The sequence below is a fragment of the Pygocentrus nattereri genome, chromosome 20, assembly GCF_015220715.1.
Source record: "Pygocentrus nattereri isolate fPygNat1 chromosome 20, fPygNat1.pri, whole genome shotgun sequence".
NCBI lineage: Eukaryota > Metazoa > Chordata > Actinopteri > Characiformes > Serrasalmidae > Pygocentrus > Pygocentrus nattereri.
The window spans coordinates 10,186,908-10,212,524 of NC_051230.1; the positions used below are offsets into that span (position 1 = coordinate 10,186,908).

Here is a 25,617-nt window from a genome sequence, read left to right on the forward strand (position 1 = left end):
ATGGAAGTCTTTCAGGATTATAAGGAAAATTAAATTATACATTGAATGTAGAAGTTATGGGTTGTTTTTTGTAGCTAAATTATATAAGTTATATCATAGTTATATTGTTATCTGTGAGCAGCGTGTGCCAGATGATGCAAATTTTATAATTGCTCATCACTGCCTATATAAGGAAAATGCAGTATTTTCCTGTTATGGTGTGTCTAGAATACCCAGAATACCCTTCGCTGACACACTATAACATAGCCTGTATAATCTCCATGTAGTTGTGTTGACTAAAGGAAAGGAGTACTCTAGAGCAGCCGTACATGAGCCTAAGGTCACCATGGCCAATGCCAGATGCATGGAGAGGTATAAATCAGCATTGGGCTGTGGAGTAGTGGACCTGTGTTCTCTGGAGTGATGTAACTCTATCCAGTACCTTTGGCATGAGCTGGAGTGTTGTTTGTGGTCCAGAACTAATCATCCAACCTCAGTACCTGACCTGTTTAATGCTCTTGTGACTGAATCCAAACACATCCTCACAGTAGTGTTGCAACATCTAGTGTAAAACCTTGGCGGAAGAGTAGAGGTTACTTGAACAAAGGGGTGGGGCAAACTCTCTGTTAAATGCCCTTGATGCCAGAAGAAATGTAGGTGTCTACAGAAACTGCTTCACCACACTTGTACACAGCTCTATGTAATCAGTAACAAACACTACTCCTACACTGAGAAGTGTGGTGAATGCAGCTCTAGATACCCTGCTTGGAAAGCAGAGTTGGCCAAAGGACATAAGGGGCTTCTCCCTTTGAACAGAAAGCCTCTTTAATTGCACCCAGCTCCTTTGCCCACACACAAGCTCATTGATTGGGGTCGTGTTCACTGTTGTTCTTTGTGCAGCTGATTTCGTCCAAGGTTCCGAAGGCGGAGTATGTGCCCAACATCATACGCAGGAACGACCCCTCCATCATCCCTATCCTCTATGTGAGTCTTTCACCGGCCGGTGTTATTCATACTGATCAAAGAGTCTTTTGTCCTGACATGTTACGAAAGCTGCTTGGTAATGCAAATGTTCATCTGACAGCCTGCCTTGTTATTTTGTGTTAGCAATGCAGATGATGTGTTTGTGAAGCTCCTGTAACTGTACTTGATCATAACAATAGCGCAGTGAATATGAAAGTATTATTCTGATGTTTTGAATACATCAAAATGTAATGATACTTCAAAGTAAACTAAAAAAGATAATATACAGCAGAGTGTAAAAAAGCCGAGACCACCCTTCATTTATGTAAATTCCAGTCAAAATAGCAATTAAGTACAGTTTTTTTTAACAGATTCTGAGGGGATTAGATGTAAGATAATCCATTTGCATAAGGAAAGGGAAAGTCAAAGGAAAACAAGTGAAAAAAAAACAGTTTTCAAAACTGGAGTTTAAAAATGATTAAACACATGAGAAAAAGAAAATGGGGCTCTTAACAGCCGTGCAAGGTAGGATAGACCACCAAAACAGTCCCCATCACATAAACAGCACTTAAAGCTTTCATCTTTGAAGAGAGATTTCTTTACAAAACTGACAGCAATCTCCAAAAAATGAACGTAAGCTGTAATAAGGGAGTCTGTCCACTGTAAGAGTGGACACACTAAAAACTGAAAAATGATACATTTTGTTGTTTCTGTTGAAGATATTTTCAGATTTTTTCCTGATGTTACAAATAAATAGCTTGAATAGATATTGAATGACTGAAGAGTGGTCTCAGACTTTAGCATAGTACTGTATTTAACTATGTTTCTGATGTTTTGAATGAATGCAAATTTAAGGATGCTTTGAAGTAAAACAATAAATAAATAATGCACTTTGGAGAAATGAATATACTGTGTGTGTGTGTGTGTGTGTGTGTGTGTGTGTGTGTGTGTGTGTGTGTGTGTGTGTGTGTGTGTGTTTGTTTATGTGTGTATGCAGGACCATGAGCACGCTACCTTTGATGACATACTGGGTGAGTGTCATTAACTGGACTGCACTTTACTGATGCTGTGTTTACTATGAGAACTCACAGTTACTCACAGTTCATCTAATGTAGGTGTTCCAGTGCTGTGTTTTTGCCTATTGTTGACTGACTCATTCTCTACTCCCTCTCTCTCTCCCTCTGTCTCGTTCTGTCTTTCTTTCTATCTCTCTCCGTTCTCATATTCCTCTCCCTGCATCCCCAGAGGAAATTGAGAAGAAACTAACCGCCTACAGAAAAGGCTGCAAAATCTGGAACATGCTTATTTACTGTCAGGTAAGCAATCTGTGTTTACACGGGCAGCAACTTGGGTTGAACACAGGGGTTGAGGAGGGGGGGTGGTGGGGGTTGAAAAGTTGATTTTTTTTATTTTTGTGATCATACACTCATGTAGAAGTTATATTGTGATGGCACAACTCCACTGTTACACTGCATGAGGGAAAGGGACCACCCACTGACCTTTGTGTGTTGGTTCAGTGTCAGCTTTGGGAAACAGCATGTTTTCACCCCTGCACTGTGCACCTTGACTCCAATAAAAATCTGTAGTAGTTCAACTTCCATTTCCCTCATTATTCACCATGGCTACAAAAGGGATGCAAACACACACACACACACACACACACACACACACACACACACACACAAAGCTTTGATGGCTTTGGGGACGGCAACAGTGGTCAAGGGAAAAAGCGTAAATTAATGCTGCAGCAGCGAGAATCAAAGCTTTAGGCAACAAACAAAATAATTGAAGTGTATTTCAGTAAGGCTTGATTAGTTTCTGTAGTTTACTAACAAAATGCTTATAATCTACCTCAAAAATCAAGAGATAAAGTAGATAAAGTGATTGCTGTCAATTCTTGTAATATTACGAGCAGATCATATAGTAAGAAAATGAAAAACAATGAATGAAAAATCAAATGAGAGTATCATTATGAAGTGAAAATACAAATTTCTAACTTAAAACACCATAAAATCCCAAAATTAAGTCAGTTAAAACTCAGTATATCTGTATCAGTGTTTTCTGCCTGCCGTAGAACACCAGCATGCTGACCAGCATGCTAGGCTATGGCTGAACAGGGAAAGGAAACAGCAAGTCAAATACATGCAGTTTCTGGTTGCCATAGCGTCCCTACATGCTTAAAATCAGTGCTGTGTTCCAACTGTTAAGTGCAGCTTCATTACTACAGCTTTTTTCTAACACTGAGATTGGAGGGACATTGCTCCTTCAACTGTAGATTTGGCAGGGCCAGTGACTGATTCCCTGTTGTTCCCGTGTATGCATATTGCTGTTGTCAGAACAAAACAGAACAAAACAAAATAGGACCTTGTTCAGGAAAAACATACTGTATTTTTAATGTAAATCAGTGGGACCAGACTTTTCTCCAAGTTATTTTGGGCCATTTCTTTCCGTTCTTCATGAAATTCATACACAATGTTAAGGACAACAGATATTTTTAAATGATGACAAAATGATGACAAAAACAATGAATTATGAGGTTTTGCTCCTATAGCAGCAATATGTTTGTGCCTACATGGTGCACATTTGAGGAAGTGTGTGTATACTATGTCTAACCAAATGACTCCCCTCTAAATCTTCAGGGTGGGCCTGGGCACCTCTATCTGCTGAAGAACAAAGTGGCTACTTTTGCTAAAGTAGAGAAAGAGGAGGACATGATACAGTGAGTTCCAGCTCAGCTTGCACTTTCATAATCATTGAAAACGTTCAAAAAGAAAGTCCATGGGTTTTTATTAATTTTCTCATAATTTGTCATTAAGATCTAAACAAAGTCATTCAGACTGCTTTGATGTGAAATAGTTAATTGTAGAGAAAATTACTGACTCAAATTTTCTTTATAGTGATGGTAATAAGAACCAGATTTCAGAGTGTGTACAATGTGAATATAACCACATTAGTTATCATTCAGAACTACCAGTGCAGGTACTATTTGACTTTTTTGAGTACTGTTTGCCTTACTGCATGTAGCTGTCTACCCTAAATTTGCTTTACCTGCATATATGACAACCACGTCCTTGTTTTTATGCTCACTCATTGCACTTCGTAGTTCTATAGTTACAGACTTTAGTCCATCTGTTTCTCTGCATACTCTATTAGCCCCCTTTTACCCTGTTCTTCAGTGCTCAGGACCCTCATGGATCCTCACAGAGCAGGTACTATTTGGGTGGTGGATCATTCTCAGTGCTGCAGTAACACTGACATGATGTTGGTGTGTTAGTGTGTGTTGTGCTGGTCTGAGTGGATCAGACACAGCAGTGCTGCTGGAGTTTTTAAACACCTCAGTGTCACTGCTGGACTGAGAATAGTCCACCAACCAAAAATCTCCAGCCAACGCCGTCCTGTGGGCAGCATCCTGTGACCACTGATGAAGGACTAGAGGATGACCAACACAAACAAATCATCTCTGACTTTACATCTACAAGGTGGACTGACAAGGTAGGAATGTCTAATAGAGTGGACAGTAAGTGGACACTGTTTGAAAACTCCAGCAGCACTGCTGTTTCTGATCCACTCATACCAGCACAACACACACTAACACACCACCACAACGTCAGTGTTACTGCAGTGCTAAGAATGATCCACCACCCAAATAGTACCTGCCCTCTGAGGGTCCATGGGTCCACCACTAAAGAGCAGGGTAAAAAGGGGCTAACAAAGTATCAGAGAAACAGATGGACTACAGTCTGTAATTGTAGAACTACAAAATGCACCTATATAGTAAGTGGAGCTGATAAAATGGACAATGAGTGTATGAACAGTATGCACAAAATATTCACATTAAAGTTTACAGAACTGAACTGTTACAGAGCAAGAAAAAAGGATAGACCAAAGAGCAGCACTGTCTGTAAAGTGACTAAATGACAGCAGATGGATGATACGCACTAGACTGCAATCTCAAAGTGATTAATGACTGTGATGACTGTGACTGAATGACTGTAACTGAGCAAGAATATGACCAGAAATAAACAGATCCACTAACAGACTTACAGGCAGTGTAAGCTGGTTGCCAATTTTTTGTGTTTGTATGTGCAGGTTCTGGAAGAAACTGGCCCGGCTGATGAGTCTTCTGAACCCTGAGCCCAATCTCATTCACATTATGGGATGTTATGTGCTGGGCAATGCTAACGGAGAGAAGGTATCTATTACCCATCAGCCTCCAAATCCAAAATTGTAACGTGGTGTGCATTCAACATTTCAGTCCTGCTTTCATCAGTATCCATTGTTGGAATGGATTATGGATTTTTAAGCCAGGCTTTACCTAAAAACATCTCAGTTTACTGTATAGTATCTAATGGAGACATGGTTTAAATCTAGCTCTAAAGAATTGACCCATTTAAGCTCAAACAACAAAAGCATTCCTTTGTAATGACTATTGCAAGGTTGAATAAGCTTTACAGGTCACAAATTCTAGTTTACTCAAAGTTTGTTAACAGAAATCTAAATCTGGAGAGTAATATGGTAACAATTTTGTCATTGTAATTTCCAACCTTGATTAGCTACAACATATTTCATCTCAGTAGCATAGCACTGTAACCTGCAAACTCAACATTATGTATATGTCCAACCTTGTAGCAGTAGCTATAAGAGAACATATTTCTGGGCAGAGCATGGGAAAATTGATCGTCTGACTTGTATAAAATATACATACTCCAGATCTATTTGGTACTTTAAAGTTTACATAATAAACTAACCCAATCTGAATAGGGCTATTACTGTATACCAGATGTCTTTAATTAAAAGGTCCAGTCAAAGAAAATTTCCTCAAGCGAAGGTCTGGAACATCATAATAGCTAACTTGCATTATGATTCAGTGCCATATACAGTTTAATGAAGCAGTAGTTATATCAGCATCTTATGCAGTGAACAACTGATTGTCGAATCAAATAAAGTACAGTTCAGTAATATTTCAACATCTGTCAGTTTTCTCTTTTTAGAGCACACCATGTAAAATAATCTGACTCACTTTCTTCTCCATCTGCTGTATCTCACCTTGTCCCTCCCCTATGTGTGTGTGCCACTCACTCGAGTCTTAGTGCTCAACGCAATGCACAGATCTGATTGGCTGAGTAGCGTGAGTAGTGTGATTGTTACAACGCATGTGCTTGATATGTGAGTTTCCTGGGTAGCTCAAGCTGTTAGAAAAGTTACACAGGTTAAAATAGGACCAGCTCGAAATTAAAAATTCTCCACAGTTTGTCGGTTTGTAGGTGCAGGTCCGCATAACACTTTGTCTGCGTCTGGACTCGGACCGCAGTCCACCTGTTAGTGACCTCTGCTATATACCATTGGTGTTGTAAGAAAAGCTTGCAGCTCTGGAATTGACTTTACTGGAGATGGAAAGGAAAGCTTCATATCTGTTAACGTAACTTAATAGACTTGAATGATGGCAGGAACTTTTCAGAAGACTGTAAAAACACTGAATCTGTTTTTATAGTTATAAAAATCTGTAACTAGTTGTAGTTCAAATATTTTTTTTTACCCAATTTTCTACCTAATTTAGACGTCTCCAATTCCACTCACTTGTTCACTTGCTAGTTAGGAGTCCCCCAGTCACACAATACTATTAATGCTAGGAGGGTGAAGGCAGGCTCATGCTTCCTCTGAGACCTGTGACGCCAGCTACCGCATCTTTTCAAACTGCCGCTCATTCAATGTCATTGGACAACCGAACACGCTCAGAGGAAAGCGCCAACCGCCAGATCTGTTACATCAGCTAACAGACGCCTGTGCTGACTAGCAGTGCGTTGAGTGATGGGGAAGATGGGGGGCCATCCTACCCACCCGGAGAGAGCGAGGCCAATTGTGCTCTCTTGGACTCCAGGCTATGGACGGCTGTAGCATCACCAGGGACTGAACTCGCGATCTCCTGATGACAGCGCCAATGCTTACACGGTTGCACCAGTCGGGAGCCTTAAATAATAAAATTTAATGTAGGTTTATAACTAGTTATAAGCCATAATCTTATAATAAGATTAAATAATAAGAATAAATAATAATATTGTAATTAAAGTATAAAAGGGTTAAATGACCTCAAATTGAATTGCTTGTGAAGCTGGGAATGCGTGAGGCAGATGGAGGTGTGTTTACGAGAGAAGAGATTGACAAGCAGGTGCTGCATGACTGACACACAGTAGCCTACCACCCCCAACCTGCCCACCCTGTGCTGCCTCTTCTCTCTCTCTCTCTCTCTCTCTCTCACTCTCTCACTCTCTCTCTATTTCTCTCTTGCTTTTTTTGCCTCTTACACACGAACACAAACACATGAACATACACTGATGCACAGTGACAGTAGCCTGTGGCGATCCAGTTGTGTAACTATTCAGTGATATTAGCCTGTGAACTGATGTAGAGCTAAGTATAGAATTTGAAAAATAAACAAATAAACAATGTGTGTTCTAAGAGCTGCATGATTAACCACAGCAGTATATATTACCAGACATAAGTAGCTGCTTTTCAATTGCCTCTTGGGTGATTTACACAATTCTTACACCAAATGTAGTCACTCATCCAAAATTCCTCATGTGTGCAGTCTAAAGTTAACTTCTTTAATTATGCAGAGGAGCTATAAGGCTAATGTAGCTAACAAGTAATGAAAGCTTATGTACGCCAAATAGCATTGTGTTAGCTGCATGCCTAATATCAGGCACTTGTCTCAAAACATCTAAGTGATCTTAAATAGACTTAAAACAAAATGTGGTGGGAAAACATTTTATAACAGTTCACACCTGTATTTTGACTCTTAACAGAGGCTCAGAGGCTTATATTGTTCAGATAAGCAATAGTGAAGTGATTGATCTTGTCACATGGACTGAAGGAAGTATTTTTATTGGGTCGATCATAAAGAAGTAGAAATCAAATAAAGTTTATTTTTCTTACTCTTATTGAAATAGATGTTAAGCACCTTTATTTCCGTGCAACATAAAGGACACCATCTACAACCCCAATTCTAATGAAGTTGACATTGTGTAAAACATAAATTAAAACAGAATACGATGATTTGCAAATTCTTTTCAACCTATATTCAATTGAATACACTACAAAGACAAGATATATATATATATATGTTCAAACGGATAAACTTTTTTTTTTTTTGCAAATATTCACTCATTTTGAATTTGTTGCCTGCAACACGTTCCAAAGAAGTTGGAACAGGGGCAACAAAAGACTGGGAAAGTTGAGGAATGCTCAAAAAACACCTGTTTGGAACATTCCACAGGTGAACAGGTTAATTGGAAACAGGTGAGCGTCATGATTGGTTATAAAGGGAGCATCCCTGAAAGGCTCAGTCGTTCACAAGCAAGGATGGGATTCACCACATTGTGAACAACTACGTGAGCAAATATTCCAACAGTTTAAGAACGTCTCTCAACGTGCAATTGCAAGGAATTTAGGGGTTTCATCATCTACAGTCCATATCATCAAAAGATTTAGAGAATCTGGAGAAATCTCTGCAAGTAAGCAGCAAGGCAGAAAACCAACATTGAATGCCTGTGACCTTTGATCCCTCAGGCGGCACTGCATTAAAAACCCACATCATTCTGTAACGGATATTACCACACGGACTCAGGAACACTTCAGAACATTTCATTGTCAGTGAACACAGTTCGTCGCTCCATCTACAAGTGCAAGTTAAAACTCTGCCATGCAAAGCGAAGCCATATATCACCAACACCCAGAAATGCCGCCGACATCTCAGGGCACAAGCTCATCTGAGATGGACTGACGCAGAGTGGAAAAGTGTCCTGTGGTCTCTCGAGTCCATATTTCAAATTGTTTTTGGAAATCATGGACGTCGTGTCCTCCGGGCCAAAGAGGAAAAGGACTGTCCGGATTGTTATCAGCACAAAGTTCAAAAGCCAGCATCTCTGATGGTGTGGGGGTCTGTTAGTGCCCATGGCATGGGTAACTTACACATCTGTGAAGGCACCCTTAATGCTGAAAGGTACATACAGGTTTTGGAGCAACATATGCTGCCATCCAAGGAACGTCTTTTTCAGGGGCGTCCCTGCTTATTTCAACCAAGCCACATTCTGCATGTGTTACAACAGCGTGGCATTATAGTAAATGAGTGCGGGTACTAGACTGGCCTGCCTGTCTAGTAAGGAAAGAATTCCACCTGCAAAGCTTCAACAATTAGTGACCTCAGTTCCCAAACACTTATTGAGTGTTGTTAAAAGGAAAGGTGATGTAAAACAGTGGTAAACATGCCCTTGTGAATATTTGCAATAAACAATAAAGTTTATCCGTTTGAACATTAAATATCTTGTCTTTGTAGTGTATTCAGTTGAATGTAGGTTGAAAAGGATTTGCAAATCATCGTATTCCGTTTTTATTTGTTTTACACAACGTCACAACTTCATTGGAATTGGGGTTGTATTTTATCAAGAAAATATCTAAGGGATAGATCTGGATTTTAAAGTGAAAGTTAAAATAAGAGAAGTCATATAAGATATAGATGTGTCGGTAGGAAGCCAATAAAATGACAACATTCGAGCTCATGAGCAAATTGCTGTGCTCATAGATGAGGATTTGAGGTCAAGCAGTGAGCGCGCTGCTCCCCTACTGACCAAACATTATAATGTTAAAATTCATTGACTGAATAGAATAAAATGTGAAATCAACAAACCGTCTTAATTTTTGATGTGATTGTACATCTGTAGTGTAATTATTTTCCTAAAATAACACATTTAAATGCTGTATTATTGTAGTGTATTAGACATTTCTGCATAAACTGTGCTTTGTATTTGTTATTTTTGGGCTGTGTCAGAAATATAAAACCAAAGCACAGTGTAATAAGTCTGTAAATGGAAGATGGAACAGCTGGATCATTTGTTTGTACCAATGTGCATGTAGAAGAAGTACATACACTTTCATACTGGATTGCCATGTGCACAATTTATTTGTAATGTTCATAGTAAATTATATTAATAATAAACTTCAAATCAAGCAATTTTTTTCAGGTGGTTAAACTATTATGCTTAAATGTACATACACTCCGATCAGACGCAGACTGCTGGTGAAATTTGTACCCATACAGTCAGATTTGACTGTATGCAATTTTAATAAAAGCCATTATCACAATACCAATTGTGGTACAGACCTTAGAAAATTAACTAATTGGTCAAACTGTTCCTTTAAACATACCCGCAGGCCTTTATCCAGGCCAGTGATGTAGCACTGGGGCTTCTGTTTTCGGTCGAAAGGAAAGCATTCAGTTCATGCAGGCCAGACGGGAGAGTGCTTTACAACAGCCCTGTTCTCACATCAGTACACTAAGTCAGTCCCTTACACTCTGCACTACCTCACATGCTCATGTACCTTTGCACTTAAAACAGCTGAGCATTTCTCCTGACTCTGCTCTGCTCACTGGTCTGAAGAGAAAGTGCAGTCTGAGAAGAGGAAAGAAACATAACCGTAGCTTGTTTTCGCTGCGATTAGCAATTTTTCCCCCTCTACCCTCTCTCTCTCCCACCTGCATTACCCCCCTTTTTTCTCAGCAAAGGGAGGATGGGGAACTAGGAAATGTCGTAATCCTTCTATAAATACACACACTGCCTTAGCCAGGTGTGGCCAGCACTTCAGTGTTTTATGTCAAGCTCCACTTCTTTGTTCTTTTAGACCTGCTGTTTTTGTCAGATGAAAGCTACATATCGTGAGAATGCAGCTGCAGGCTTGAGAGAGCTGTGCCAGGCTACCAGCGGGTAGCCATATGTCTTGTTTGTTTTTTTCACTGGAAACTCAATAGGGCTTTAACAAAAGCTGGTGCACACATAATGCTGCTTTAGGGAGGGCTCCTCTTACTCAGCACATTGATCACAATGACAGACCAAATGCTGAGCTGGGATACTTCTGGGTGCTGTTGTGAGTCATATTGCATTGGAGTGCAATGATGGCATTGTTTTCACTGGGAATATTATTGTTGCGGTTGTCGTTATTGTAAATTTGTTTTGTCTGGGCCGTCTTGATAAATGATGATGGCTGTGAAGAAGGCCTTGGGTGTGGCCACCCCTCTGCCCGTGATGGTGGTCAGTTAGCCTGGCTGTGTCCCAGCTGGTCTCTCTGTAGCTTTGGTGATAGATGAGTGAGAGAAATAACTTGATAGGAAAATACATGAAATCACAGCAATTGCTGCCACATTCTTCCGGATATCAACGAAGCTCCTTGAAACCCTTGATTTGACTTGAAGAAGGGATTGAACACAACTTTGAACTTCAGACAGTGTCATATTCTCTTATGTAATGATATTTGTGTTGTTTTATGTAGCAAAAACATTCGTAATTCCATAATAGGAGAAAATTAAGCTCTATTCTTGCTTCAGATCTGAAAACAAAAATCCACAGTTGTTTCGGGCCATCCTTCCACTGTGAAATGATGACTCAGGGCTATCAGTTGAAAGGACATGAAGCTGTCGAGAAGCCCTTACTGAGAAGAGAAAAGAGATGTGGAATGAGGTTTAAGGAGTGGGGTGGACATGCTAAATGCTGAAAAACTTGAATTAATTGCTGTTAATTGAATGGAAATGAAGTAAGTGAAGTGTGGTCTCTGACTCTTGCACAGCTCTGTATACACATTTTAGTAACATTTTGTTAGTCTTGTGTCTGTGCATGCTGTGGCCTCTTATACCTAAAGTAAGCCCTAGCTAAAGCAAACCCTGTATGATGTTAGCTTACTCTGATAGCCTTCTTTAGTTAGGTAAATGTAGCATTGCTGTTATTAAAATAGAGTATGTAATGTGGGAATTCAGTGGTGTTCTGTCCAGCTGCCTCCACAGATGAAGGATGCTCTCAGACATTACAACATACCCCCTTCTGGCAAAGGTCGCCCATAATCCTTATCAAAACAAGCAGCTTAACACTCTGCTGTTCCTTCTAATTGCACACCGCCTCCACTTCCCTCAGGCTCACAACAGCAGCGACAAGCATCACATTCTTGGCTCCTGCAGATTTCACCTAATACCGTCTGCAGGAAAGTTCAGCTACTTGCAGTTTGGGACGATGGGAGATTTGCTGCTGTTTCTATTACTTTTTATCATTGACGTTCCTTCCACTCTTCTGAACTATGTATCTGCATCATACAAAACAAGTGCTCTGTTGAAGGAAGCGTGGAACGTGGTAAGTTTAAAAATGAAAACAATCAAAAGAAAAACTCATTTAACTAATTTTTTCTGAAATACAGTTGTATGCTAAGGTTTGGACACCCAGGCCAAATGACATATTTGGTTGATTTTTTAAATATAAGCCAACAAATATGAAGTAACTTTTCATTAACATTTGCAGAAACAAGTGATATCAAACATATAATTTGTTTCTGCAAATGTTGACACACAGTTACAAAAAAAAAATATAATCTTATAAACTTTAAAGGGTCTGCCTGTACTGCTGACTGCCAGCAGAGGGTTATGGTGGCGAGGCAGTGTTACTCAAGGAGACTCAAAATCCCATAATACCAAGAGGTAATCGGTGCCAACCAGGTGCACCTGTTGGTACCAGCATTTAAGGCTGTGGCCAACAACACACCCTTGTCACACCTTTGTAGAGGGGTGACTGGTGGGTATAAAGACTAAAAAGAAAGACAAGGAAAGGGTAAAAAGAGAAAACGAAGAGCAGAAAACAGAGCACTGCTCTAAGTTGACAGAGAAGAACAGAGAAAAAGTAAAGAAGGAGAAAGAAACAGTGTTTTGATTTAGGTTAAGGAAGAAAAGAAAAGGAAAAGGCTGCAATATAATCTGCTCCCCATCTCTCCTTTGAGAGGTCTTTTGGTTTGGTAATTTAGTTGGTTTCTTGATTTTATCATTTGCTTATGTGAGGCTATTTTGCCATCTTTGTTTTTCATGCCTTTTTTTCCCCACCTTTCTGAGGGGTGTAATTCTTCTCTTCACCTGTGCTCCCTAGGGGTGCAGTGGTAGTGCACTAGGTTTGCAAGGCCAGGGTTGGTAGTTACTCCCCTCCAACGATACACAACACATTCACTGTCTCCACATCATTATTTATTACACCTCATCACACTATATAACTACCAAGAAAATGAATAAATTAGTCTATATTTTATATTATTTTCACTAATCAGTTTTAAAACCTATCAAGGATTTTTCTCTCTGCACTTGGGTCCGCTCTCTAATTGTCCCGTAACAAAAAAACAATAAAATTGTAATTGTGGCACATGCAAAAGTTTGGACACCCTACTAAGTAGGGTAATTGTGGCAGATAACACCACTTGCAAGCATTATTATAGTCTGCTAGGAGTCTTCCTGTTCTAGTTTTAGGACTTTTTTCCCATTGCAGAATGCTTCTAGTTTCATGATATTCTCAGGCCATCTTAGATACAGTGTGATCTACCCATAGACTTTCAAATGAAGTTCAAGTCAGGTGACTGTGAGGGCCATTTCAGAAGCTTCAGTTTGTATTTGTTGAATTAGCTCATGGTGGATTTTGAGGTATGTTTTGGATCAGTTGTCCTTTTATAGAAGTCAGCCTCCGCTTCAGTTCCTTGACTGATTTGTCATATTTCAGGAGATTGCTGATGGTTAGACGAATACATTCTTCCATCTACATGAACAGTGTTTCCTGTGCCACTGGCAGCCACACAATACTGAAATATTTTGCAGAAATGGCAGATTTACCCCTGTGTTTAACATTGGCAAGTCATTCTTTTCATCCAGTACTGCTACTTTTTATTCAAACATACATTTGGTGATTCATGATGAAATAATTCAGTTTTTACTTTCAGTCCACAGCACTTGTTTCCAGAAATGCCTCTGACATATCTAGGTGTAATTTGTCCAAAACTACAAAACCAGTCTAAACTTATGCCCACAACAGAATGTTGGGATGTAGTGCTGTCTGAAGTCCACACTGTCTACTGCAGACTCCCACTCACAGGACAAATCAAGGGTTCAGATGGCTGCTGGTAGAAGCTTCCCTCTGAAAATCTGAAAGCCTTTCAAGATTGCAGCAGGGGTTCTCCTTGGATTCTCAAAGATAGCAAGTGCAGAGGGGAAGTCAAAATGGATTGGATATTGTGCAATACAGTTGTGAACTATTCAGTTTACTCAGTACTGGTGAAAGGGCAGAAAGCAATAAAAATGAATTCAGACCTTTTTTTAATCTTTATCATAGTCACATGAACAAGCCTATATAAGTTGCTTGAGCAAGGTGTATACATGGATGTATCTTTAGGATAAACTGATGAACCACTTCCTTTTGTTTTACATTGTATTATTATAGTCAATTCTATAATTTCCAAAATCAGTTCAGTCACCAGATTTAAACTGATTTATTACAATACATGGTTGCGTTTTTACATTTGCAAGATGTGGAATTGGAGAATAAATAAAAAGCAAAATCACTTTGATTTTCCTTCAGCTGTTTCAGAACCTCAAGCGGCTGATGAGACCGTACGCTGTCGAATTTAAGAGTCCGCTGGAGCTCTCTGCGCAGGGTGAGTACTCACACACACACGCGCACACACACACACACACTTCGATTATGCTCTCCTAAACTTGTGCGGTGGTTCTCAGTCATGCAGCCTGTTTAGCTGCTCTCTATCACCCATCAGCTGAGGAGAGTGGCAGTAAATGATGCTCATCCATCAGACGGTGGCAGATGGGCAGAAACACATGTGCGTGACAAGTCCTCAGACAGTGCGTACATGTAGATACACACGAACTGTGCCAAATCTGACCTTATCACACTTTTCTCTCCTCCACCGCAACTATTGATTTGGTAATTACTCTTCAATTAAAATCTCATCATCTTCCCCCACGGTCTCTGTCTCTTTAGTGGACCCAGGAGGGTTCCTTCATTTTCTCTCCCTCCTTCTTTCCCTCCTTCTTGGTAGAAAATATAATTAGCAGTGTGTTTAACGGAGAACTGTATTTAAACTGAACAATGCTCTAAACCAAGGCCTCATTACATTTCACACCAGCCACGACAGCAGTTCATTTTGTAGAACACAGTAGAAGCCAGACATTTGAACACACCTACAGGGTTTCCCTGAATTTTAGTGTTTTCCACAAATAGGAATTATAACGAAGACATCGGAACTATGAAATAACAGACATGGATTTATGCAGTGACTGAAAAAAAGTGTTAAACGGTCTGTTTCAGATTTTTCCCCACTTCGTTGTGATGTACAGTCAAATGGAGAAGTTCAGTACCTTGGCTGAATTACATTTTTTTGAGAAGTGAGAATAGGCACACGTCCCCCGCTGTCAACACTTCTGCATATTTTAATGAACAATTACTGTTTGTTAAATTTAATGTTTGTAAAAAATAAACACAATGTTGCTTTTAAATTTTATGTTAAATGACCGTAGCTTTGCAAATTATTGGCATTCTGTCAAGCAGCTTCATGAAGAGCTTCATTAAGAAACATTTCTAAAAGTAGAAAATATTTTTAGTTTTTGTTTAGGAAATAAACTCATATAATATTAATTTAAGAAATATGTCTGCTGTGCCAGATGGACCCATAGCAGTACCACCCATTTATGCTACCATGCTGGAGTTACCGCTATAGTGAGTTGTCCACCAGCCAAACAGTATCCGGTTAGTGGACAGTGGTGGTCCTTTTCCATTGATTTGGGGAAAGGGTAGACTGGGGAAGATAAATTAGCAACAGACGGGCTACAGTTAGTAACTGTAAACCTTCAAAGTACACCTATATGGGTGTTTTTTTCCTGATTGGCCACTGAGTGTTGGTACACAAAACTAAAACTTGCAACTAAGTAACTAATAAAGTAACAAGTAACTAATAAACTGGTACATTTAAGCATGAGATCAGCATTTTTCCTTAAAGATTATGAAAATCATACATTCATTGAGGGTTAAGGATGGATGGTATGGTATGTTACTGTTATCATGATAAATAACATTTATTTAGTCTTCTTATGACACCGGTGTGTCTGTTGTACTGAGAAAAAACAATTATTTTTCCAAATTATTTTTATATGATTATTATATAAACTACTGCATAGGCTGCGTAGGTGAATGTGATGATTTTGTGACATCACAAAAATAATTCACAACAGATTTTTTTAGTTTAGCTTTAATTGCCATATATCGACTGAGTGGTATGTTTTTTGCTGACTGACTGCATGTTTCTTTAAAAAAGGGAGTTAATTAACTTTTGTGTGCAATGTGTTTGTTCTCAGAATAAACAGTTAAAGTTCTCTTGTTGCTCCTGGTCTTTGTGCAGGGAAGGAGATGATCGAGATGTACTTTGACTTCCGCCTGTTCCGCCTGTGGAAGAGCCGACAGCACTCCAAACTACTAGACTACGACGACCTTTTGTGACTCAGCGTTCCTTTCTTTAGGCAGCCCGAAAGAGGCGTGTAGCTCCTTTTAGAGCCCACCCTGGCCACGTTCCCCTCTAGAGCCTTGGCCCATATGCTCTGAGCTAGAGTAGAGGGAGGAAGATGATGGTGAGGAAGGAGGGATGAAGATGGCCGACGTCATGTGGCTGACTGAGTCCTCCACTCTCAGATGCAGATGAAGGCAGGAGATTGGATTCAGCCATGGCTGTAAGGTGCTGTTTGTGTACCCCATCCATTTTGAGCAGTCATTGGCCGAGACGTCAATGAGGCGTCGTTTATCTGTGGCAAATGAGGGACGGAATACGGGGACCTTGGAGAAGAAGCGGTCTGATAGAAACGGAATTTTGATGGGACATCCTTAGAAAGTACCATTTTATTGAGTAGCTGTGTTTTGTAGTGAACTGACAGGGACTATCCGGAGTCTTTTCAAGTCTTCGAGTCTTCTTTAGACACTCAATATTTACAATATTTACATGTTCTTTATCAGGAGTAACAGTAGGAAAGAGAACACATATCATCTTTATATATGTCCCACATTAATATATAGAGTACTGTAGTAAAGAAAATCTTCAAAGTACTCTTTGCTACTTCAGAATATCAATATTGCACATTTTCTGTTTGTAAAGTGTTTTTTTTTTTTGTTTTTTCTTGACTGTTCGGGGAAAATACTCAGGTTTCATAAGCTTCACTGACCTCCTTCTGCACTCAGAAAAAGAGGGAGCGAGAGAGCAAGACAGGTAGTCAGCAGTAATTTGCAGGTCGTTGATTGAGTTGCCTGAACAAGAGGTCTCAGAAGTTAACCTTCTGAGAAGTTTTTATGTGTGTGTTAGATTTCCATAGTTACTTTCCAGAGTTAGGTGTTAGAATTTCATAGCGTAGGTTTCCAGGTGTCTAACATGAATACTTGTGTAGTCTGAATTTGTTGGTGTTCTAACCACGCTGGGCAGATGCCAGGTTAGAAACGGCGCTCTCTGTCAGCTCTTGATAATGCCTAAAAGCATATTTTTCATATTTTGTGTTTTAGCAATTATTGCTGTTTCTTGATTTAGATAAACTTCAACCAGACTGTAGAGTACACAACTGCTTCCTCAGACTGTACTGTAATTCTGTCTTTAATGATATTATGATGCCATACATTTATGCGTCTGCACATGATTAATCATTTAGAAATGTGTTGACCTATTATATTCTCGTAAAGTTGCATCTCTGTAGTGTAAGTGGAAGAGAAGGGGAATTGATGCTTTTTCCCATTTAACATAGATCAAAGTGCAATTGTCTTTGCAATAGTTCTTTTATGATCATAAGCATTACCAAATGGTACTGTGATAGCTTCTAGGAAGTGAGGCCTTCCAGCCTTTTTCTTTATAAAATAGAAGATAGTACCTTCTGCATTAAGCTAGAGGTGGGCAATATGATGATATGTATCCTTATCGTGAACTTACCTTACGATACCACACTTTATTTTGGGTGTCATCTGCACTTCTGGAACACTGATTAATGTATCATGTATTATAAAACAGACCAATTTAGATAAATTGGAGAGAAACAATAGAGACAATAACCAGTGTATACAAGCTGCATAGCAACAAGTAGCTGACAGGATGCCAGTCCACTATGACATCTTATTTTATGAAATTATTTTTTTGCTAATCTTTCAGTTTTACCTCCTGTTTCTTTTCAAGTGTAAATTTTGGAAAAGGTTGAATTATAAGTTACTGTACTGTTTTTTTTTTTTTTTTTTTTTTTTTTTTTTTTTTTTATAGCCTTTTTAAATGTATCACTACCGTTTCTTCCATTCTGATGTATTCACAACACTAAATATTGTGATGCATATTGTGCATTGTGAGAATGTAAACAGTATCATGCAGAAGTCAGAGACCACCCTTCATTCATTTAATTTCAAGTCAAAATAGCCATTTACAGTAAAAGTTATTTTTTCAGCTGATATTTCTGAGGAGATTAGATAAGATAATCCACTTGCAGTTTTTAAACCTAGAGTTAAAACAATGAAAGCGAAAATGGGTCATGTAACAACAATGCAAGACCTCATAGACCACCAATCAGATAAAAAGGCCTTAAACTTTCAACTTTGCAGATTTCCTGATTTTGCTTCTCTCTCTCAAATCATACAAACATGCTGCTACTATTCTGAGAACAGTGATCAGAAAATGTCCAGGCATCACTGAAAGTGTTTGGGATTACTTGGATCATCAGAAACAAAAAATGCAACGCCACACTTTGAGTCTGAAAGGGTGTGTAGCTTTCAAGAAGCACTTGCTGATAAAAGGAAACAGTAAAAAAAAAGAACATTTGTAAATCCAACAAAAGCTGTGGGTGTTCTCAACACAATGAACTGTCCACCCAGAGTTCAGACCTCAACATCACTGAATGAGTTTGGGATGATTTCAGTTGTGAGTAGCTGAAAATGCAACCAACTTCTTAGACTGAACTTTGGCGGTATGGAAAAATATTCCTGCACATTCCTTAGAGAAATTGAAAGTACGTCTGTTTAAAGCTATGGAAGCTATAATAAAGGTTAGAGTGACCATACTAAATACTGAAACATTTTATATTCATTTTATATAACATATTATATTCAGTTGCTGAGGTTTCTGTGTTTACACTACATTTTCTGCCTTTTCAGACTCTTCATGACAAACTTGTACTTAATGGCTGTTTCAGCTAACTTAAGGTGGTCTCTGGCTTTTACACAGCATTGTATGTTTGCCATATGGCCCACCCTTACATTAAGCTTTCCAAAGTGTTCTGCCGAAGCTAAAAATGCTCTCAAAACTCCCGGGAGTGAGGGGTGTGTGTGTGTGTGTGTGTGTGTGTGTGTGTGTGTGTGTGTTGACCATGGACAGGAGTGTCAGGACAGGGCCACTGAGCTGTGACAGCTGTTTGTTGTGTTGGTGTTTGCCTATATGTGGACAGAACACACTGACACACTCCCTCTGAAAGCACACACACTCACTCATACCCCTAAACTCAAACTGAAATATTTATAACTCTGTATTTGCTGTGCTGCTAAGGGTGTAGAGTCTGTTTTTGCTTTATTTTATCAGTCAAAAACTGAAGCTGGATTGAAACCATTGTACTGCATGTTGTTTCATTCATAATGCATCTATATTTGCTTTATTGCTTCATTATTCATGTACAGTGCTCTTTAGTGCTTCGGCACTAGCTTTCCTTACATAAGCACACAAGAACAATAGAGCTGACCTTAACAAGCTCATATCAGTGTGCGGCCGCTATTGGAGACTTGGGCCATGAGCCAGATGCACACGAGAGCCATAAGGACCCAGCAAGGGATGTGAAAACCATCTGGATGGATGCAGTTCTCAGACAGGCCTAATCTCAATCTGCAGTGTGTGTTGAGTAGGGGTGTAATTCTCAATATAAAAAGTTTAGCACTGGGCTTTTGGATTGGTCAGACGACGGTATATATTAGCGTTGCAAATTTATGACCTCATAAATTTGATTTATGAACATCCTAAATTTCACCAGTTTGATTCCTTTGGTGTGATTCAGTTATTTTTAAAAAATGCACTGAATGTAAAGATGAATCTAGACAATAAGACCTTATTCACCCCTCTAGTGTCGTATCATTTGTACAGTGTCTGTTTCTCAGAGCTCTCGGTGTGAGTTGACGTCGTGCTGGCTTTGTGGGACTGCTTCAGCGAGGAGGTGAAGTGGATCAGAAAAGACTGGAGCTTTTTGTTTTTGCACTTCATGTTCAATGACATCTTGTTCTCAGCTTTCAGACTGGACTCTGAATGTGTAAATGTCCATTTTAAACCTGCATGTCTCTTCCAACTCTGTTCTTCTTAGACATCTTGCATTTCATAGCTGTCTTTTGTAGCAATAGATATTGTGACTAACTGTATTGCTCTTATTTGCATATCTAAAAATGCTGTTCATGGTTCCAGCTGTATCTTTTATCCTTGATCACTGATACTGGCTTTGCAATAGAGTAAGAGAGAAACCCATTTATGATTACTGGGCTCAGGATCATAATGCTGAACATTTCTTCTCGCTGCTATCAGCTGGTAACTGTAATAGGAGAATAGTGCTTGGATTTTTTTATAGTGTATTGATTGAGGACCACCGCTTTGTTGGAAGATAATTGATTTGAAAAATATTTGGTGTTTAGATTTGACTAATATTTCAAATGTGATGTTTATATTCTAGAAGAACAAAATATGGGGGTGTCACTGGGCTACTGTGCTAAAATATCTGCATCTTATTTTTAACCCTAGAGAAAAACAAAATTTCTCTGTAATGGTATTCCAGGTAGATATAGTCCTAATTTCTACTTTTTTTTGTGTCAGTATTGGCACTGTTAGATGTGTACATGAAAAATATCAGCATATATTAGCATATACACTCACTGATTTACATTTTTAGGAACACCTCCTTGTTTCTATGCTCATTGTCCATTTTATCAGCTCCACAGCACAATACAGGTGCACTACAATTACAGACAGTAGTCCGTCTGTTTCTGCATACTTTGTTATACTGTGTCCACTCACGGTCTCTGTTACACACTCCTGCCTTGTTGGTCCACCTTGTAGATGTAAAGTCATAGATGATAGCTCATCTGTTCCTACAAAGTTGGTGTTGGTCATCTTCTAGTCTTTCACCAGTGGTCACAGGACGCTGCCCACAGCATGCTGTTGGCCAGATATTTTTAGTTGGTGGACTATTCTCAGTCCAGCAGTGACACTGAGGTGTTTAAAACTCCAGCAGCACTGCTGTGTCTGATCCACTCAGACCAGCGCAACACACACTAACACACCACCACCACATCAATGTTACTGCAGTGCTAAGAATTATTTGAGTAGATAATACCTGCACTATGGTGGTCCTGTGGGGGCACTGAAGAACCGGACAAAAGGGGGCTAACAAAGTATCAGAGAAACAGATGGACTACAGTTTGTGATTGTAGAACTACCAAGTGCTCCTGGATAGTAAGTGGAGCTGATAAAATGGACAATGAGTGTAGATACAAGGTAGATGTACCTACTAAAGTGCTCAGTGAGTGTCTATCAGTATTGTGGCCCATGGTTCCCATATAGGTGCATCCCTAGTTTTGAACTTAGTGTTATAAGCAACTCATGTTCTGTCCACAGATGCATTATTCATAGCAACAGTTTCATGATTGGACAAGCTTTATGGAATGTTTGTAAAACTCTTGCTTAAACTAATGAGAAATTGAAATTGCAAAGCTGAAAAGAATAGCCTCCATGCTAACATTAGCTTGATCAACACGACACAAAACTACATCCAGTCTGGCCTTTATACACAAACCAAATAAATATGATGTGGAAAGATTGACATGTTGTTAAATGTTGCTGTTTTAACAAGCTGAGCTGTGCAGTTTCTCAGGTAGTTCTGTATAACTTAGACTCTCATAACAGTTGCTTTGTGGGTGGAGCATGCACAGGTCAATTAACATGTAGTCAAAGAAAAATGTTGAAAATAAGTGCAGCAGCATGAGGGCTTTGCTTTCCTGGATTGAAATATGAAGACAGAAATGTTAGCAGAAAAAAGTTCACACTAATGTCCAAATGGAGCTGAAGTAATATGATACCAGCTGGAGCAAGAAGAAAAAAAGATCTCACACCGAGGCTACTTTTGTCCAGCGGATAGCTTCTGGGAAAAGGAAAGCGAACTGAAACAAATGACATCTAATCATCTCTCATGACGGCTTCGCATGTTTTAAAAACTGAAAATGAAACGTTTTTCCAGAGCTGCAGAGAGCAAGGCTTTTTTTGTTCGGGCCGTGGCCCCTGCTGTTTCTTCTAATTGACACCCCAGCGATTGATCCGTGGATGATGGTTGGATTAAATCACAACTGATTGACACCATTGTGATTGCACTGCTGGCTGTCTGTTCATAGTGAGAAATGGCGGTTGAGGGGAGGGCTGTTACAGTGCTGTGCTTTTGATGGAAAACTGTTTCTTTAACCTGTGTGTGCCATTTAGGCCCATTTTCAGTAGCAATGAAGCTAATTCTCAGAATATATTGAGTCCTTAAGAGTGAGAACTACAGCTGTATGGGCTTTTTCGTCAGGTAACATTGCCATATGTTTGACACAATAATATCTTGTAACGACTAATCTAAAGTAGTTGGGCAGATTAGCTTACATCTCTGGTAATTTTGATACTTTAGAGAACTGAGAGCTAACTCATGGTTTCTATATCTTTATTAGTTCTGTATTTATTGCAGAAATTGTACTCAAAATAGTAACTTGCTGTAAAGCTGTACTTATACAATCAAAATGTATGTTTTATCTTGTCCAATAGTGGTACAGCACTGAGCATTGAAGATGTTTCTAAATCTGATTTTTCAGTAAAAGACTGCCTAGTTTCAAACTGGTTTCTGTGCTTTTATTGTATACTTTCAAAAATGAATGTCATTTGTTATTTGCCCTTCAAAGGGAGTTTTATTTATTTTTATTTCTGCATAATTCAATTGTTGAATTGAAAACAAAATGATTTAAAGCACAATGCTCTGTTCTAGTTAAATGTCAATGACCCTGGTTTCTTATAATGGTGGTGATTTAGGAACCAGGGGTCACATTTACATTGCTAATTTAACCATTTTGTTTACTACTGAAAACCACTAGTGAACCTTTGTGTGTCTTCTGAGTTTTGTATGTAATGTTGATGATGTATAGTGGAAAAATGTGGGGGGGGGTGGGGGGTGGGGGGGACACTTTTTTTTGTTTATGGACTGTTTTTGCTTCACAATGTCTTGCATGTACCCATCTATGATGAAATTTACACTATATGGCCAAAAGTATTCAAATACCCTATTTGCATATTCTCTATTGTATGACTCATTACAGAGTTCTAGATGCAGTTCCTAAAATGGGCTATGTACAATGCCAAGTATGTGTTAAAGCAGACCCCAACTGTACTCTGGAGCAGTGGGAACATGTTCTCTGGAGTGATGACTCATGCTTCATTATCTGGCAGTACGATGGACAAATCTGGGTTTAGTGGATGCCAAAATAATGCTACCTACTGTGACAGGTAATATTAATGCTAGACATTTTGGACAATTACATGCTTCTAACTTTGTGGCAACAGCTTGGGGAAGATCCTTTCCTGTTCCAGCATGACTGTGCCCCTGTGTACAAAACGAGGCCCATAAAGACAAGGTTTGAGGAGATTAGTGTGGAGAAACTCCAGTGGTCTGCACTGAGCCCTGACCTCATCTCCACTGAACACTTCTGGGATGAATTGAGCCAGGCCATCTCCTCCAACATCATTGTGTGTGTGTGTGTGTGTGTGTGTGTGTGTGTGTGTGTGTGTGTGTGTGTGTGTGTGTGTGTGTGTGCGCGTGCCTGCGTGCGTGTCCATGGTTTTGGAATGGAATGTCCAACAGGTTCATGTAGGTGTAATGGTAAGGTGTCCACATACTTTTGGCCATATATTGTATTTAAATAAAAAGCATTTTCAACCATAACATTACCTGCTGCCTGAGACATTCCTCTACTATAGTTTTAAGATGGTGTAATTATAACCGTTTTATGTATTCACTTTTTGTGAGAGCTTTTAGAGTCTTCTGGTTCCTATCACCACCACTGTGAACCGTTCTGATTCTGAAACGGAGCATTTCACATCAAACCTCTCTGAATGACTTTGTTTATATCTTAATCATTTAGTGTGCAGAAATTTGAAAACAACTCGTGAAATTCTCCTTTAACTGGACCACAGGTGCATTTGTTTAAAGGGCAAATATCAAGAAAACTGAGCTCACTAGTTTCACAACATACCATATAACATAGTTTCACAACATACCATACACTTCCCTCCTTACAGTCCATGAATGGAAACTTATGCTGGTTTCAAGTGAAAGTCAGGCGATTAATTTTTTCCTGTTCATCCAACATGTGCGTTCATGTGCTTTATGTAGGAGGTAAACAAAACATGAAGGGTTGGTGTAGTTTATTAGCTAGCTGGCATCTGTTCAACAGATGGGCTAAAAGATTTTTAGCCGCCTTATTGGTGTTTTGAATACAAACAAAGCAGAAATAAAATGTGGGTTAATTGTTCATGTTTAAACGAATTTACTATCACCAAATATTATATATTCCCCGGCTCGGTGACTGGGGTCCTCTCTGTGTGGAGTTTGCATGTTCTCCCCGTGTCTGCGTGGGTTTCCTCCGGGTTCTCCGGTTTCTTCCCACAGTCCAAAGACATGCAGTCAGGTCAATTGGACATGTTACATTACCCCTAGGTGTGAGTGTGTGTGTGTGAGTGACTGTCTGTGTCTGTCTGTCTGCCCTGCGATGGACTGGCGACCTGTCCAGGGTGTATCCTGCCTTCCGCCCGAAGACTCCTGACTGAATGTGGACTTACATATGGTGGAAACAATGTACTGTAAAATTTCTAAATCCAACAGTTTGAGAAGTAGGAGTCAACGTAGGAGTTGATGGTGCATTTAACCACCTTGTTCAACAGACATCAAGCCTGTCATTTGCACATAGATGTTGCATAAGTTAGCGTGGCTGAAAAGTCCCGCAAAAAACTGTAAATAAGTATGTAAATGTGTTGTATGTGTGGAGAGCACATTAGCTAATTACAGTCCCATAAGCTAATAGCATTTTCATACCTTGCTAGAAAAAACAGCACAGACCAGCAAGGCTGGACAGGAGCAAAGCCAACATAGCATGGTCAACCAGCATGACCATACTCAAGGGACCAGCTAAAGCAGAACCAGTCCAGCACAAATCAGCTTAGATCAGCATGCTGGTTTGTGCTGGTTTTTTCAGCAGGGTAGCTAGCTTGATTTCTTTAGATGAGTCGTACACTTGTTTTGTGATGGCTGCAATCCACAAAAACAATACATTTGCTTATATCCACCTACTCGGCATATAGCAGTTTAGCCCCACCCACTCGCATTGAAGTTATAAGGAGTATTTCCAGCTGGGACTGCTTATTAAATGAAGCACAATACAGGGAAACCAATCAGAAGGGAACTCATTATACACTCACTTGCCACTATATTTAGTTCAGTTGCTTGTTAACACAAATAGCTAATCAGCCAATCACATGGCTGCAACTCACTGCATTTAGGCACGTAGAGGTGGTCAAGACAACTTGCTGAAGTGCAGACCGAGCATCAGAACGGGGAAGAAAGGGGATTTAAGTGACTTTGAACGTGATGTGGTTGTTGGTGTCAGATGGGCTGGTCTGAGTACTTCAGAAACTGCTGATCTACTGGGATTTTCACACAACCATCTCTAGGGTTTACAGAGAACGGTCCAAAAAAGAGAAAATATCCAGTGAGCGGCC

General features: G+C 39.5%; 1 protein-coding gene across 7 annotated transcripts in view; it reads left to right on the forward strand.

The window, feature by feature from the left end:
* nsmfb (NMDA receptor synaptonuclear signaling and neuronal migration factor b) overlaps positions 1 to 18,024 on the forward strand; it is a 67,813-nt gene extending 49,789 nt beyond the window's left edge. For all 7 annotated transcript variants that reach the window (XM_017691258.2, XM_037531444.1, XM_017691260.2 and 4 more), the window contains 7 exons: positions 880 to 963; positions 1,940 to 1,973; positions 2,188 to 2,258; positions 3,582 to 3,661; positions 5,032 to 5,134; positions 14,361 to 14,436; positions 16,192 to 18,024. In XM_017691258.2, coding sequence (XP_017546747.1) covers positions 880 to 963; positions 1,940 to 1,973; positions 2,188 to 2,258; positions 3,582 to 3,661; positions 5,032 to 5,134; positions 14,361 to 14,436; positions 16,192 to 16,289 — 546 coding nt within the window. In that variant the 3' untranslated portion in view covers positions 16,290 to 18,024. The remainder of the gene's footprint in view (positions 1 to 879; positions 964 to 1,939; positions 1,974 to 2,187; positions 2,259 to 3,581; positions 3,662 to 5,031; positions 5,135 to 14,360; positions 14,437 to 16,191) is intronic.
* The last annotated feature ends 7,593 nt before the right edge of the window (positions 18,025 to 25,617 follow it).